The sequence below is a fragment of the Chiloscyllium plagiosum genome, unplaced genomic scaffold, assembly GCF_037043375.1.
Source record: "Chiloscyllium plagiosum isolate Xiang-an unplaced genomic scaffold, Cpla_swu_hap1 HiC_scaffold_23, whole genome shotgun sequence".
NCBI classification, from domain to species: domain Eukaryota; kingdom Metazoa; phylum Chordata; class Chondrichthyes; order Orectolobiformes; family Hemiscylliidae; genus Chiloscyllium; species Chiloscyllium plagiosum.
Window position 1 is genome coordinate 44815054 of NW_028270161.1, and position 14671 is coordinate 44829724.

General features: G+C 37.0%; 1 protein-coding gene across 2 annotated transcripts in view; it reads left to right on the forward strand.

The window, feature by feature from the left end:
- Window positions 1-14671, forward strand: part of LOC122561654 (copine-8) — a 371771-nt gene that overhangs the window by 103893 nt on the left and 253207 nt on the right. For both annotated transcript variants that reach the window (XM_043713603.2, XM_043713601.2), the window contains exons 3-4: window positions 9414-9460; window positions 11767-11870. In XM_043713603.2, the coding sequence (XP_043569538.1) occupies window positions 9414-9460; window positions 11767-11870 (151 nt within the window). The remainder of the gene's footprint in view (window positions 1-9413; window positions 9461-11766; window positions 11871-14671) is intronic.

The following is a 14671-nucleotide window of genomic DNA, read 5'->3' on the forward strand; positions in this document are numbered from 1 at the left end:
TGGCCAATGTACTGAACCTGCACTCCTTTGGACTATGGGAGGAAACTGGAGCACCCAGAGGAAACCCATGCAGACACTGGGAGAATGTGCAAACTCCACACAGACATTTGCTCAAGGCTGGGATCAAAATGTTTGGAAATTGTCTGGTGTGTAGCAGTGGCTCTATTCACTGGTGCAGTGGCAAAACATTTCAAGAGATTGAAGATCTCATATCTCATTGTGAAATCATCAATTGTGCAGAATTATCAAGTCTGGAAAACACTCCTGTTATCACTGAAGGCACATCAGAAGCTAATACTCAGCAAATCTTACAGGAAGAAATGAACAGTGAGAAAAAGAGAGAGCTGCACAACCCAATTAAGTCCATTTAGGAACCTTTGCCTGATAATCTTCATATAATGGATCAGTTGATTCTAGTGGTAAAAATGGTGATTTACTGAGGAACAATCTCCTAATAAGAACTGAGAAAATATACCTCATCAGTCAAGCAATCATAGAGTGTGATCGAAGACATCTAGTCTGATCAACAAACCAAAGGAGGTAAGCTACATATGACTCCATGGGTGATGGACTAGGGTTTACTGAGCCAAGACATGGTCTGAAAGAAGAAATTGGCTCAACTAAGTCTGCAGGATACAGCAGAAATGAGAATATTTCTTTTGATTAGATAACAATTATCTGACACAAAAACCATGGTACTACAAATAAAAGCTACTTAATTCAGCACAGTAGCTGTCTTCTAGTAGAACAGGAAGGAAATTCTGGAGTTAGGTGTCCTCCCGATAAGGTATTGAATGAATAACAACATCTACAAAGAACAATGCTTTCTGCAAAGAATATCTGAGAGGTGAAAGATCATCCAATGGAAAAATGATTCACAGGTCATACGCATGGTCAACAGTCCTCAATCAAGACATCTACCCTTCTCCAAGTTCCAAGAGGATGTAATCTGAGAGTCATAGAGATGTACAGCATGAAACAGACCCTTCGGTCCAACCCGTCCATGCCGACCAGATATCCCAACCCAATCTAGTCCCACCTGCCAGCACCTGGCCCATATCCCTACAAACCCTTCCTATTCATATACCCATCCATACGGCTTTTAAATGTTGCAATTGTACCAGCCTCCACCACTTCCTCTGGCAAACTGTGTAATATCCAGATCCCCTGTATTTATGTCAAATGAGACTCCATAGGAGCGGGGAAGGGTCGGGAGTGAGGTAGCGGGAGGGTAAATGGATTAGTGGTAAATACAAAGCAGTTATAATTATATAATGTGTTAATAAAAACATGGTATGAGATATTGTAATGATTCTGAGGGGGTTACTGTCAGGGTTACATTGGCTTCACCATTCTACTAGTTTCTCACACAGCATTTGGGTGATGATGAGGAATATTACTCTAGCTTTTACAGGGAGCAGATGTATCTGTATCATATCTTTAAGTTCCTAATGATTATATGCCTGACCAAATGTAGTTTTGCTTATTGCTGTCATGCAGTAAACCTTCTTGTTATCTAAGAACAGTGACTCTTCCAATGGCATTCCATAGTGGTGCCTCCTCTACCACTAACTGCTAAATAAGCACAAGACATAGGAGGATTGGTGGCAGTTGAAATACTTCAAATGTAGTGCCACATGCATGTAGAGATGGCAAATACATCCGGATACCAGGAGAGGTCATTTAGGATCCTGAAAATTTTGACAAGACTTCACATGGCTGTGCCCAAGATTAAAATTCCCTGATTGTAAGTGAATATAGAAAGCCTTATTATTTCTAGTCTATTCTTTCATTAGTGTCTGCTGAGGGACAACCTACCTGGTCTTGTTTAATGAAACATGTTTTCATACAATTGTAAGCTTGTCATTCATTGGGATGCTTCAGTCGAAATTTTATTGACAAAAGTTTTAAAAATACTGCCAGCAAAAGACATTAAGTATTTTGTGTGGCATATTGTATTTGTGTATATATTTACCTTTTATCAAGTGAGTAATTTTATGGGGAAGATTATTTTTAAAGAGTATTTAGAGGAGTATGTTACAGACTTAATCTAAAGCTGAACCTATCAGGATGGCAGGGAGGAAAGGAACAGGAGTATGTATTTTAGCCCATCTAGATTTCTTTATTTGTCATTGAGAAGGTAGTTGATCTGTAACTTAATTTCACATACCAACCTTTGCCCCTTTTCCCTTCATGCCTTTGGTTGAGAAAAAAAATCAATCTAGATTGAAAATCTGCCATCAATTATCATTTGCAGAGGAGAGTTCTAAATTTCTACCATCCTTTGCATTTTGAAACATTTCCTAATTTCAATCATGAAAGGTCTGCCCCTAGTTTTACACTCCCTAAACAGTGGAAATAATTTATCTCGTTTTGATTTTTATTATCATTAATATCTCAAACTTTGATCAGCTCATCCTGCAATCTTTTAAATTCCAAGGACTACAGCCCTAGTTTATGTAATCTCTGTTCATAATCTAATCATTGGCAAATCATCTCCGCACTCCCTCCAAAGACAGTACATCGTTCCTCGTGTGGTACCCAGAACTGTATACAGATTCAAGATGTGATTGAATTAGAACTTTATATTGTTGAGGTATGATTTCTAGCTCCCAACTCCTAGTCCTCTAGATATAACAGCAAAATTCTTTAAGTCTTTTGATTTTTTTTAATATACCCGTTCATGAAATTTTGATGATCTATATTCAGATACCCCTGACTTTTATTTGTACCTCAATTGTTGTTAATGTTAGTGTTTAGAAGGTACCTGTTTTATTCTTTAAGTTCCAAAGTGAATGACCTCCTACTTATCTAGATTGAAATTAATTTCCACAGTGTTGCCCACTTTCTTCATCTATTAATATAACTCTTCTTGTGATGTGCTGTTTCTACTCACAATGTTTACAATTCCACCAGTCTTTGTGCCGGTAGCATATTTGGATGTTTGACATTCAAACCTATCATTTACACTGTCAATATACAAGGTGAATGGTTGAGGTCTCAACAGAGATCCTTGTGGGATGCATATTCTGCCATTGGAGTGTCCATTAGTTATCCCTAAGCTTTGTCCCCTGCTGCTTAGTCAACCTCCTAATCAGTTGAGGAGAGGTTTGTATGCTTCCCATCTTCTCCCCCCTCCTTTTTTGACCATAACAGGTTTTTCTTTGTAAACGTTGGTACATGTGCCAATATAGGGCATATTGAACTGTTTCTGCACTGTGATCATGAAACACATAATTGAACAGCTTTTTTTTTAGCTTTAACAAAGAAATGAGGATTGCTTTTAATGTACTGATCCCCTTCTAAAATAAATTAAAAGATTTCTGAATAAAAAAAATGTTCTGGCTGCCGCATGCATGTGCACGCACACTCATTCAAAGTTTGCACATATGCAGATAGATTCCAAAATGAGCAAGTTAGAACAAGCAAGTTGGACTTCAGTGAAACTCGAGGGCTATACATTTTGTGTGGTTTGGTGACGTGGCTGGTTTAAGTCTGAATTTGGTAATCCCATTGCTTGCACTCTGTAGCCCTGATGCATCTCCTTTTCAAGCTAGTCAGTTTGGAACTAACTTGTGGAATGAGGTGAACAATATACTACACCACTTAGTGACCTTTAAAAACCATGGGTAGGATTACCTCAAAAACTGGAGATGCAAAATAATTGTCTCTTGTTAATTTTGAATACTCACAGACATAAAAAGCAAAATACTGAGGATACTAGAAATCTGAAGTAAAAATAAAAATGCTGAAACAGCAGGATATTTAGACGGAGAATTCAAGTTAAAATTTCAGGCTGATCAGAATTAAAACATGTTAGAATTGTAATAGATATCAAGCAAATTCTTTTAATCCACTTTCAAAGATTGAGTCTATGATAGTGTGGAAGGCAGGAAAGATTAAATGACCAATAGTACACAATCAAAGAGAATATTAAAAGGACAAGGAGAAAATCAACCATGTGCCTAGAACAGGTGCAAATGCTGTCCAAAAGCACAAAGAAAAGTTTAAATTGGAAACCAAATAGAGACTGAAGTAAGCAAACAAGAGACAATGAAACTCATGAAGAATTCTGAGTTAGTTATTCAGAATGCTTTAAATTAGACAGACTTGTAGAGGGAAAGAAAGGAAATTGGATCCCAAACGAGGTTGAATGGTAGGATAAAATGGTTTCAAAACCCACACTCTTGAAGGCTGCCAACAGCTGAAATAGAAGCCACATCCAGGTTTCTGGGGGAGGAACTTGTTAATTAGACTTCCTGTCTATGACATCAGACTTCAGGGAAATTAACTTCTGGTGGGTCTCGAGAAAATGAAAGCTAACCGAGAGGTCTTGGAGTCAGCTGCCAAATAACCTGCATTATAATAAATTGTGGAAATAGTCCAGTCAAGCTGAAGAGCTGTGTAGTTTCTACCAGAATGGCCATTCTGTGTACTAGACTAGTATTGACTGGTTGAATAAAGATTACTTTAGGAAAATTGACATCAGGGTGTTATGATCTGAGTGGAAGAAATTCCACAGAAGTGTGTGTATTGTTGGTGACTCGATCTGTGGATCTTGGATTCAGTAAATTAGTAGTTGGAGACAAGCAGATGGATGATCAAAACCTGCATGACAAAGAGTGGTTGAAATCTACAGAGAAAGATAGGACTGAGAAACAATGTAGCACAGCAAGTCTATGAATGCCTCTGAGAAATCTGAGATTTATCTTTGTATCAGTTATTTAAACTGGGATTGATAATTTCTACTTTATAATTTTCAAATTGCTGTCACTGAAACCTTCCTAAAAAATAAATGTCAATCTCCATGATTGCATGTTCCTTCAAAACAGCAAACTGCATTTCCCTGCAAAACATGGCATGGATCCTGACAATATTCAGTTTCAAATCACAACAAAGGGTGACAAACAGAATTGCAAAAAAAGGGAGCATGCAAAGAAACTTGTAAGGATTTTTCAAAGTCAATGCAAAACATACATTTATTTGAGGAGAAAAACAAGTCGATGATCCAATGCGGTTCAATGCCTTTTAACAATTGTTAACAATGATACTGTCACTGAAAAGAAGGAAGTGACAGACGTGTTAAATAATTACTTTTGCATTGGTATTTAGAGTAGAGGAAGATATTAAAATACCAGACGTCCCAAGGAAACTGGTCAAGATCTAACATAGATTTATGTGGATAACAGTAAAACAAGAGTTTGAAAAATAAAGGCACAGAAGAGTGACTCATCTCCTGACCATATGGTTTTTATTGCAAGGTTTAAAAGAAAAAGGTGGGAACATCATAAATGTCCTACTTTTAATCTTTTAAAGTTCTCTTAATTTTGGAGGGGTATAAAATGCAGCCCAGGATTTTATATTGTTACTTATCCTGCACCTATTCATTACATTAGCTCTTGCCTGTACTTTTCAAAAATCTCTTCATCTTTAATCAACTATAACTGCTCTTACTGTCAGTAAACAACTCATCAAACTACTGATAGTCTGCTTACAACACATGGAGCTGTTAACTTGCTGAACAATTAATCTCCGATGATAATGCCTCCCTAATTTTCTCTTTCTTTTGATTCCAGCTGTTTCTACTGGTTTCTTAAATACCTCATCCTTCATCATCTTATTTTACTACATTATGGATAATGTCTGAATCTGTTCATTTATTATATTATCCTGGTTGCTTTGCAGACTTTCTGACCAACTTTATTTCTTTTTCATATCTTAATCCACCCAAAATGTTCTTTTATTATTCCTGCATGTACTCTTTTCATGGTGGTCTCATTCCTATTTGTACCGATTACCATTCCTAGTCCCTTTTGACTCATCCTCATGTCCTACTTAGTCAACTGATCTGTGCTAACTAAATCTATTATTATCTTTTCTTAACCATACCCTCACATTTATTTCTGCCAATGAGTTACTGTACGTATTTCACTAAGGCCATAGCTTTTTTCTTTGAAGATTTTATTTGTAGATTTTGTATCTTTCCTGGTATATCTGGTTCTGTTCTGTGGTAAACATCTGACAGAAAACAACCTCAGGGTGCTGCATTGCATCTTGCTGATGTCTTCACATGTTTATCAAGTATACCATATTAGAATTGGAATATAAACTCCTTATTTTTCAATAGACAAATGCATACTTTGTAGTTTCAAGGTTAGTTATGTCACCATGCATCCTCAATGAAATCCTTTTCCTTCTTCCCTTACCGCTTAGGAAAACACATTCACCTTTTTGGTTTCATTTTCTTTGTTTTCTTCTTAGAATTAATTCTGTAGAAAAGATTATTCTGTGCTTCCTATTTTCAATTTTGTACTGTCAGGTCCTGGCCTTCTAAATGACCTTGTTCCTTACACTGTCCACTGAGACATTTGGTGAGAAGAGGTGTCCGGGGGTGGAAAGTCAAGTGGGTGGTAACAAATCTTATCATGGCACAGGCTGTTGCGTTACTTCTGACCCAGGCTGAATAACTTCCTCAACACTAGTTCTACTAACCTGCTAAGTGCAGGAACCATGTGATGCAGCAATGAAGGCTGTGTTCAGAAGTTAGCTGGGAAATTCTTCATAGAGAATATAAGTAGCAACCCAGAACCAGCTATCAATCAGGTGATGAAAGGGAGGAAAAAACTCAGGGAAAGGAGAATCGCTAGAGCACCAGCGCTGATAAATTGCTGAAGCTGTGGGCTGGTAAATGCCTGGATTCTGAAGCATTTCATCTTAAGATCTTAAAGAAGTCGCTAGTGAGATAATTGATTCTTGAGTTTTAATTTTTCAAACTCTTGATTTTGGGTTGGTTCATTTGATTGGAAGGTAGCAAATATAACTCCCTTAATTTCAAAGCAGGAAACTGCAGGCTAGTTTTAAAAATTCATTCAGGAGATGTTGGTGTCACTGGCAGCTCTTTAAAACATTGATGCCCCCATTGATTTTCTCAAACTGTGAGAAAACAATCTGAGTTGCTGTAGGCCAGTGGTCCTCCAATATTTGGTTACATGTCTCCCTGCAGTTTCATTTTTAACTACTAAACCCAAACAGTTTTGTAAATCATTATAATTGTACGCATATGCCAACAAATTTTTTTAAGCTTACTATTTTTTTTTGGTGAGAGTATTTGTTGGAGCATAAGTGCAAGAAGTTGGGATAAATGGGTGATAATTTCAGTCTCAAACCATCACATGGTTCCTACACTCAGCAGGTTAGTAGAACTAGTGTTGAGGAAGTTATTCAGCCTGGGTCAGAAGTAACACAACAGCTTGTGCCATGATAAGATTTGTTACCACCCACTCGACTTTCCACTCCCCGACATTTCTTCGAGCCTACCCTGCCATTTATTATGTTCATGGCAGATCATCCAATTCATTAGTCTGTCCCACTTTCCCCCATATCCTTTGATCACTTTCACCCCAATCCCTATATCAACTTCTTGAAATCATCCAATGCTTTAGCCTGGACAGCTTACTGTGGAGTGAATTCCACAGGCTCACCTCTCTCTAAGTGAAGAAATCTCTCCCTCATCGCAGTACTAAATGGTTTGCCCCATATCCTAAGACTGTGATCCCTGATTCTGGACTTCCCTGCCATTGGGAACATCTGCACTGCACCCCCCCAAACATCCATTCATCAATCACAGTATGTGAGTATCACTGGCCAGGCCAGCATTTATTGCCCATCCCCAATTGTCTAGAGGGCAGTTAAGAGTCAACCATGTTGCTGTGGATCTGGAGTCATATCTCGGTCAGACCTGGTAAGGATGGCAGTTTCCTTCCCTGAATGACATTAGTGAACCATTTGGGTTTGTCCTGACAGTCAGCAATAGTTTCATGGTCATCATTAGACTCTTAATTCCAGATATTTTATCACAGATATTCCAGTCAAAACAATCCTAATTGATTCAATCTCTTGTTATATGTCAGTCCTGCCACTTTAGGAATAAATTTGCAAAATCTTCACTGCACCCCTTTATTGCAAAAATATCCAAATCAGGTAAAGAGACCAAAACTTCACGCAATATTCCAGGTTTGGTCTCCTGAGGTCCTGTATAATTGCAACAAGCTATCCCTGCTCCCAAACTCAAATCCTGTCATTATGAAGGCTCACATATAATTTGCGTTCAGATGATTGTGTTACAACGTGTGTTTCGCCAATGCAATTCGCTGTAATGCGATTGACAAACTGGGAATGCTGTTTTTACAGTGTGAACTTTTAAAATATGCATTGGCTGTAAAACGATTACAGCACCAACACTTTAACTGCTGTTTCTAAACTGCGATTTTTCTATTATGTGGGGTTGCACAAGAACGCAGCCATCATGTTATAGAAGAACTGACTGTACTCGCCTTCAGTGACCAACATACAAGGACACCGAGATCACATTCCTGCTCTTCAATTTATAGCCATTTATGTCAATAATCTGCCTTCCTGTTTTTTTTCGGTCCCGAAGTTTTATCCACACTATGCTGCATTTGCCCACTGACTCCGTTTGCGGAGCCTTGACAACTCTGTCTGTCTGATTACTTCGGATGCTCTGCATTCATTTGGACACAAAAACACAAATTGGTTTTTTTTGAAACTCAATCTTGGCCGCACTGTTAACTGATATGTCAATGAAGATTTCTTGAACTTTTACAGTGAGCTTTTCTTGTGAGATAGGAAATGCAGGAAAATTTGAGAAAATATACCAGCACCAGCTCTTTCTGTTGTCCATTGTGTGAAGTAATGTGCATTGCATGTTTAAGCAGGGGAAGCTGCAAGGAACTTGGAGGTTTGCATCTCAGTTTCTTTTAAGTTTTTTTCAGCATACTTTGCTGTGGAAAATGTACTTGTAGTTTATATATAAATTATATGCAACAACGTAAAGTAATTTTGAGTTAGATTTACCCATATAATGGTATTAACATGTTATTTTATCAATTTTTATCCAGTATGTGCAATTCCAAGTTATTGTTCCTATTATATTACATATTTTGTGTGCTTCTTGTCCTCAAATTTATTTCTAATATTTTTATCGTATTAGCTTATTCAGTATTACAGTCTGTAGTCCATATACAGTCAATTTTTTTTGTGATCTAACTTCTGTGTGAAGTTTTTATCAGTTCCTGAAGACTTTAGATGTTTATTTGGAATGGAAGATGATTATTCCCACTTATTCAAACTTTTCATGTGTACTTGCTTAACCAACGTGGTTTAAATGTCATATTCCTATAGAGAATCACTTTCTTTCATAGAACATTCAACAAAGTTAATCTTAATGTAGCATCCCTAATTTCATTTCAGTCAATACAAAAAGCAAACATTGGACCATCGTTGTTCAACAAACAAGATATCTTTTTGTATCCTATGAGTCAGTTGTCAAAACAGTGTACAACATGCTGTGGTGATGAATTACAATTAATTTTTGCTCTGCATTTTCCCTACAGTTTGTGTTTTATATTTACAAGGAATTGGGAACAAAGAATGGAGAGAGGTATGTAAACAATAATGCAACTTATAATAAATGTGACTTGATAGTGCAGTTGAAACATTGCTAAAAGAAGCCAGGAAGTTAAAGATTTACAGCTGTGGCTCATCAGGATTGGGAAGCAAAAGATTCACAAAATTATGTAGCAGAAGAAGAAAAAACTTGGACTACTTAACTTTTTTTTACAATGTTTAACAAATGCCACATTTCAAAAACAAATCAATAGCAGACTATAATTTAATGTCAAAGCGATCACTAGAAATATTACACATGAGTAAATAAGTTAAAGCTGTGGATCTATCAGTATGAGTTAAAAGCTGTTATTGCAAGCAATAAATGTAGCTAATTATTACTTATGTTCTGACAAAAGGTAGAACGGATTGTATGAGCCGTGTTCCATTCCATCACTCGCTCTTTGCTGGAGTGAGATTTCTGCCAGTCCCAGCGATGTACCACTGCTTTAAGATACATGTTTCCCCTTTTAGGTTCTCTACATATGGAACATTAATGCTATGGCTTTCCAGTACTTTCACTGTTCTAGAATGTTGAGGCTCCCTGATTTGCCTCAATTAAATTGTTCCCTGGAAGATAGCTAAGTCTTCGCCAGCATGTAGTGGCACTCACAGATGGCCCAAGACTCAAAGGGAGCCAAGACAGCTAGTAGAGAGAAAAGAAGTCTTAACAACCATGAGTGTCAGAAAACTTCTCCCAATTTCCCCTTTATTCTTCTAACAATCTTACCATAAGTAACATTATTAAAACTATTCACAGTGACTTGGTCAATTCCCACCCCTCAATCAGAAATCGTGAGGTCAAGTCCCATTTCAGAAGCTTAAGTGACAGAACTTGACACTCCATTGAACTTCTGAGGCACATTCTTCTTTTGGATGAGAAATTTAATGGAGGCCCCACCATGTAATCAGCAAGATATGAAAGATCTGGTGCAAATATTTGACCATAAGCACAAGAAAATATTTGAAGAGGAGCAGGACACTTTTCACCACTGTTATGCCTGAGAATTAACCCAATGATCACATACTATTTTTTAGAATCATGCTGTACACACTTCAACAGTGACTGTGCTGTAAAGCACTAAGGTTGTGTAAGTGTCTATATAAAATCAAAACATTTAACTTTCATTTAATGGATGTCTAATTAGTGAAAAAAGCTGCCACCAACCTACCTCATCAAACTGTCTGGCCTAGAGTTTCTGTTTGATTGTGCTGTTTTGGGCACAATTTGTCCCATTCATAAAAGTCCAATTCACAGGTCTGTTGGATATTAAATGTGAGTCATGTTCAGCATAACTCCAGTCTATGGTGATATTTTGTACTAGTCTAAAAGCCTTTGTGCTTGAAGACAGCTTGACCCAAAGACTGAGTGCTCTTTATATTGAATTAGTTATGAGCTTTCACTAATTGCGCTCACTTACGGCATACAAGAAAACTCAAATCTTATTTTTCATAGGTGCTGGGATACTGATGTGAAAGCGTTTCAATATAATTCTAATTTTACTAAGAGACTGACTACCACAAAATAACAAACGAATGGTTTTATATATTTTTAAAAAGCCATTTTCTATGCTTCAAAATTGGGCTACCAGCATGTGGTGGAGTAGACACGCAGCTTAAAATGCCTAATTTTGTGAAGAACATATTTTTTAACAGCACATTGAAATTGTACCAAATTACTACTGTGTTAAATTTGTCATGGAATATTTACATTGTAAATACTGTCCAATGCATTGGTTTATGCAGATTTTGCTTTCATTGGTATGTAGATGGTTTTGAGGGGAAAATTAGACGAATAAACATTTCTCAAAGTTGACATAGGTTTGGATGGACAAAAGTTATAATGAAACACTATTTTTGTAATTTCTGTCACTGCTGATATAATATTTTGGAATCTCTGTTAAATTTACAAACTTCAGACATTATCTGAAATTACATATTCAATATTCAATTAACTTCCAGAATTTTTAGTAACCTTGAGCAAGGTTTTCATAATTGATATTTAGCATGTTATTTGCTAATATCTGTGAAGTAAATTACACAAAGCATACTCAATGTTTATCAGTATTACATATGCTTATGCTATGTCTACTTTTATAGCAATAATAGGGAGTGGAAAATCCGATTTAAAATTTAAAATTTGGCCATTTAAATTAATTGTTTACTACATTTGATGTACTACATTTAATCTGAATCCAGAGTATACTTCCTGATAATTTGTTATGCATTTGCTTAGCTCAATACAGCAGGAAATGTATAAGATAAATTATGCTTTAAATTAAATTATGTTCTTTTTAACAGTATGGAAGAACAGAAGCTATTGACAATACATTGAACCCAGATTTTGTGAGAAAATTTCTTCTTGATTACTTCTTTGAAGAACGCCAGAATCTCCGATTTGATCTGTATGTATATATGCTGCGAAGATCCATAGTTAGGAAATAATATTTATTTAATTATTGAAAATGATTTGCATCTTCTCTCATCTTTCCAAACCGAAATTTAAAATAACTCGCATGTTTCAGTATTTCAACTTGTATTAAACAAGCTACTTTTGAGCAAGTACTTAGTGCGCTGCAATGTAGTTCAGTGATAGAATCATAGAGTGTTTGCAGCACAGGGAGAGGCCATTCCCACTGTGCTGGCTTTTTGTAAGAATGATTTACCTCTCTAAAATCCCTCGCTTTTACCCCATACCTCTGCAAACATATCCTCTTCAGATAATTCTCCAATTTTTGAAGTTATCGCTGAATCTGCCTGCAACACAGCCTTAGGCAATGCATTCCAGATTCTTGTCACTTGCTGCATAAACGTTTCTCCCTCCATCACACTAGGCTCTTTTGCTAATCTTCTTAAATCCTCTAATTCTCAGCCCTTCTGTCAGTGGGAATAGTGTCTCCCTATCTTTTCTGCCAGAATTTCTCATCATTTCGAATGCTGCTATCAAATCTCCTCTGATTTTTCTCTTTTCCAAGGAGAGCAGCCCAACAATTCGTGAAGTCTCCCTCAGTAGCACTTTCAAATTGTGCTTTCTTAAGTAGTCATTTGCCCTGGAAATGTCTGTAATTTAGTACCCAGCACCAAGTACGATTAAATACACTAAGGCAATATTGTTTCATCAGTAGGTTAAAGCTTATTTCCAGGTCTCCGCTGCGTTATCAATTTATATTTCAAGTTGTTCTTGCAGTTTAACCATCACTCTTCTGTGGATTTTGTTCTGTAAAGTCCTCAGATCTTTTCCTGTGTTTTATTATCAAGAGAAAACATCTTAAAGAAATGAATAAACATAAAATAAAAAATGAAATCCATAGATATGGGACTTTGATGGTGGGATGGGGGGAGGTGGAAATTTTGACCAGTTGACATGTTGGGAGCAGGGATCTGGTTCTTGGTGGAACATTCAGAAATATAGATTTCTCTGCATGCCAACTTTTGTTCCTGACCTAGAGGATAACCTGATTGACAGACTTGATTTCCATTGGGGTAGGGAGCATGGCAAAAGAGATTGCAAATTCAAGAAATATAGAGTTATAGAGATGTACAGTATGGAAACAGACCCTTCAGTCCAACCCGTCCATGCTGACCAGATATCCCAACCCAATCTAGTCCCACCTGCCAGCACCCGTCCCATATCCGTCCAAACCCTTCCTATTCATATACCCATCCAAATGCCTCTTAAATGTTGCAATTGTATCAGCCTCAACCACTTCCTCTGGTAGCTCATTCCATACATGTACTACCCTCTGCGTGATATGTCTCATCCCTGAAGGAGTCTCATCTTCCTGAACCTTGTGGCCTTAGAGTGGGGGACCCTGGGATTAGGGGTCTGATCCCAAATTGAGGCTGTAATTGTTGACCCCTAACAGAATAAGGAATGTCTGATCCCTGATATTGATGGGGACTCCATCTTGGTTGGTCTGATCCCTGAGAGATCTAAGCAACCTACCAAAGCAGCTTCAATGTCTACTGCCAAACCACCCAGAAGGATAAGGCATGGTAATATCACCATCTGCAAGTTTCTCTCCAAGCCACATACTGGTCTGGTTAGACTTTATCACTTTTCCCTCACTACCTTTGGCTCACTACAACTGCTGGGCCAAGACCCTGAGAATCTGGATGACCATGGTTAAACCAAGTTTATCCCAAAATTTCAAAACTTACTAGTGTGTGTAAAATGACAACTTGCCTCCCAGGTGCAGATTTGACTACCTGTCCTTTGTCCTGCCTCAGTAAAACATTGAAATAAGTGTCTGGGAGCCAATTTACTCCCCAGTAACATCCAATCCCAACTATTTACCATGTTAAACTAAAACCACCCCTAATCACCCATGTGTTCTATTTAGCATTTAGTGAATTATTTGTTAATTGGACTGATTAAAACAAACACACACACACAAAACATTTTCAAGCCATTTAAGGGCAATTTTACATATTAGTTGAAGTGCTAATCCTTTTCTTAAGGATTTCTAAATGTGTGATTTTATTTTCACATCAGACATTTACATTTGCTAGGATTTATAGGTCATTTTCCCCTCAAAATTATTGGTTATATTTTTCTTTTGTAGAATGGCATCTGTTTGATCACAATGTATTCTATCATTGTATTTGGACAAGCCTGCAGATTTCTGGAAGACTTCAGTCAAAAGCCTTTCTTTTGCACAAAAAGTTTTCTTTTAAATATTTGTAATATGAAGGCAGAAATGCATACAGTGTTATAATTCAACACATAGTGTATTAAAACAAAAATGAGAACACTGGCAAATTTGTTCATGGGACTTTTTTTGGTGAAATCTGGGAGGCAATAGAAATCTTTACTCAACAAGGTATGCAAACATTTCTTCTATCATGGATAAGAGAGAGGTGAATTTATATATTTTTATTGATCTTCTGTCTGTTACAGAGGTGATTTTTATTGTCTTTCCCTTAAGAAAAAGGCTGTGGTGTGTTTCCCTAAACCCTGTTTGTGAAGACCGATTTAAAAATAACTCACAGAAAGTCCTTTAGTGTTAAAGCAAGGTAATATTTATTACTGCGTTCAAAATCCAAATTGTTCATGACACATACTTATACACATGTGACCTAGACTGTGAAGTAGCACCATGGACTGGGAATGAAGGAAGAGGAATATTACAATAAATTAGGTTAAATTCAAAGCAATCAGAAGTATTTGACATGTTAGAGAATATAATAACTCAATGTCCACTTG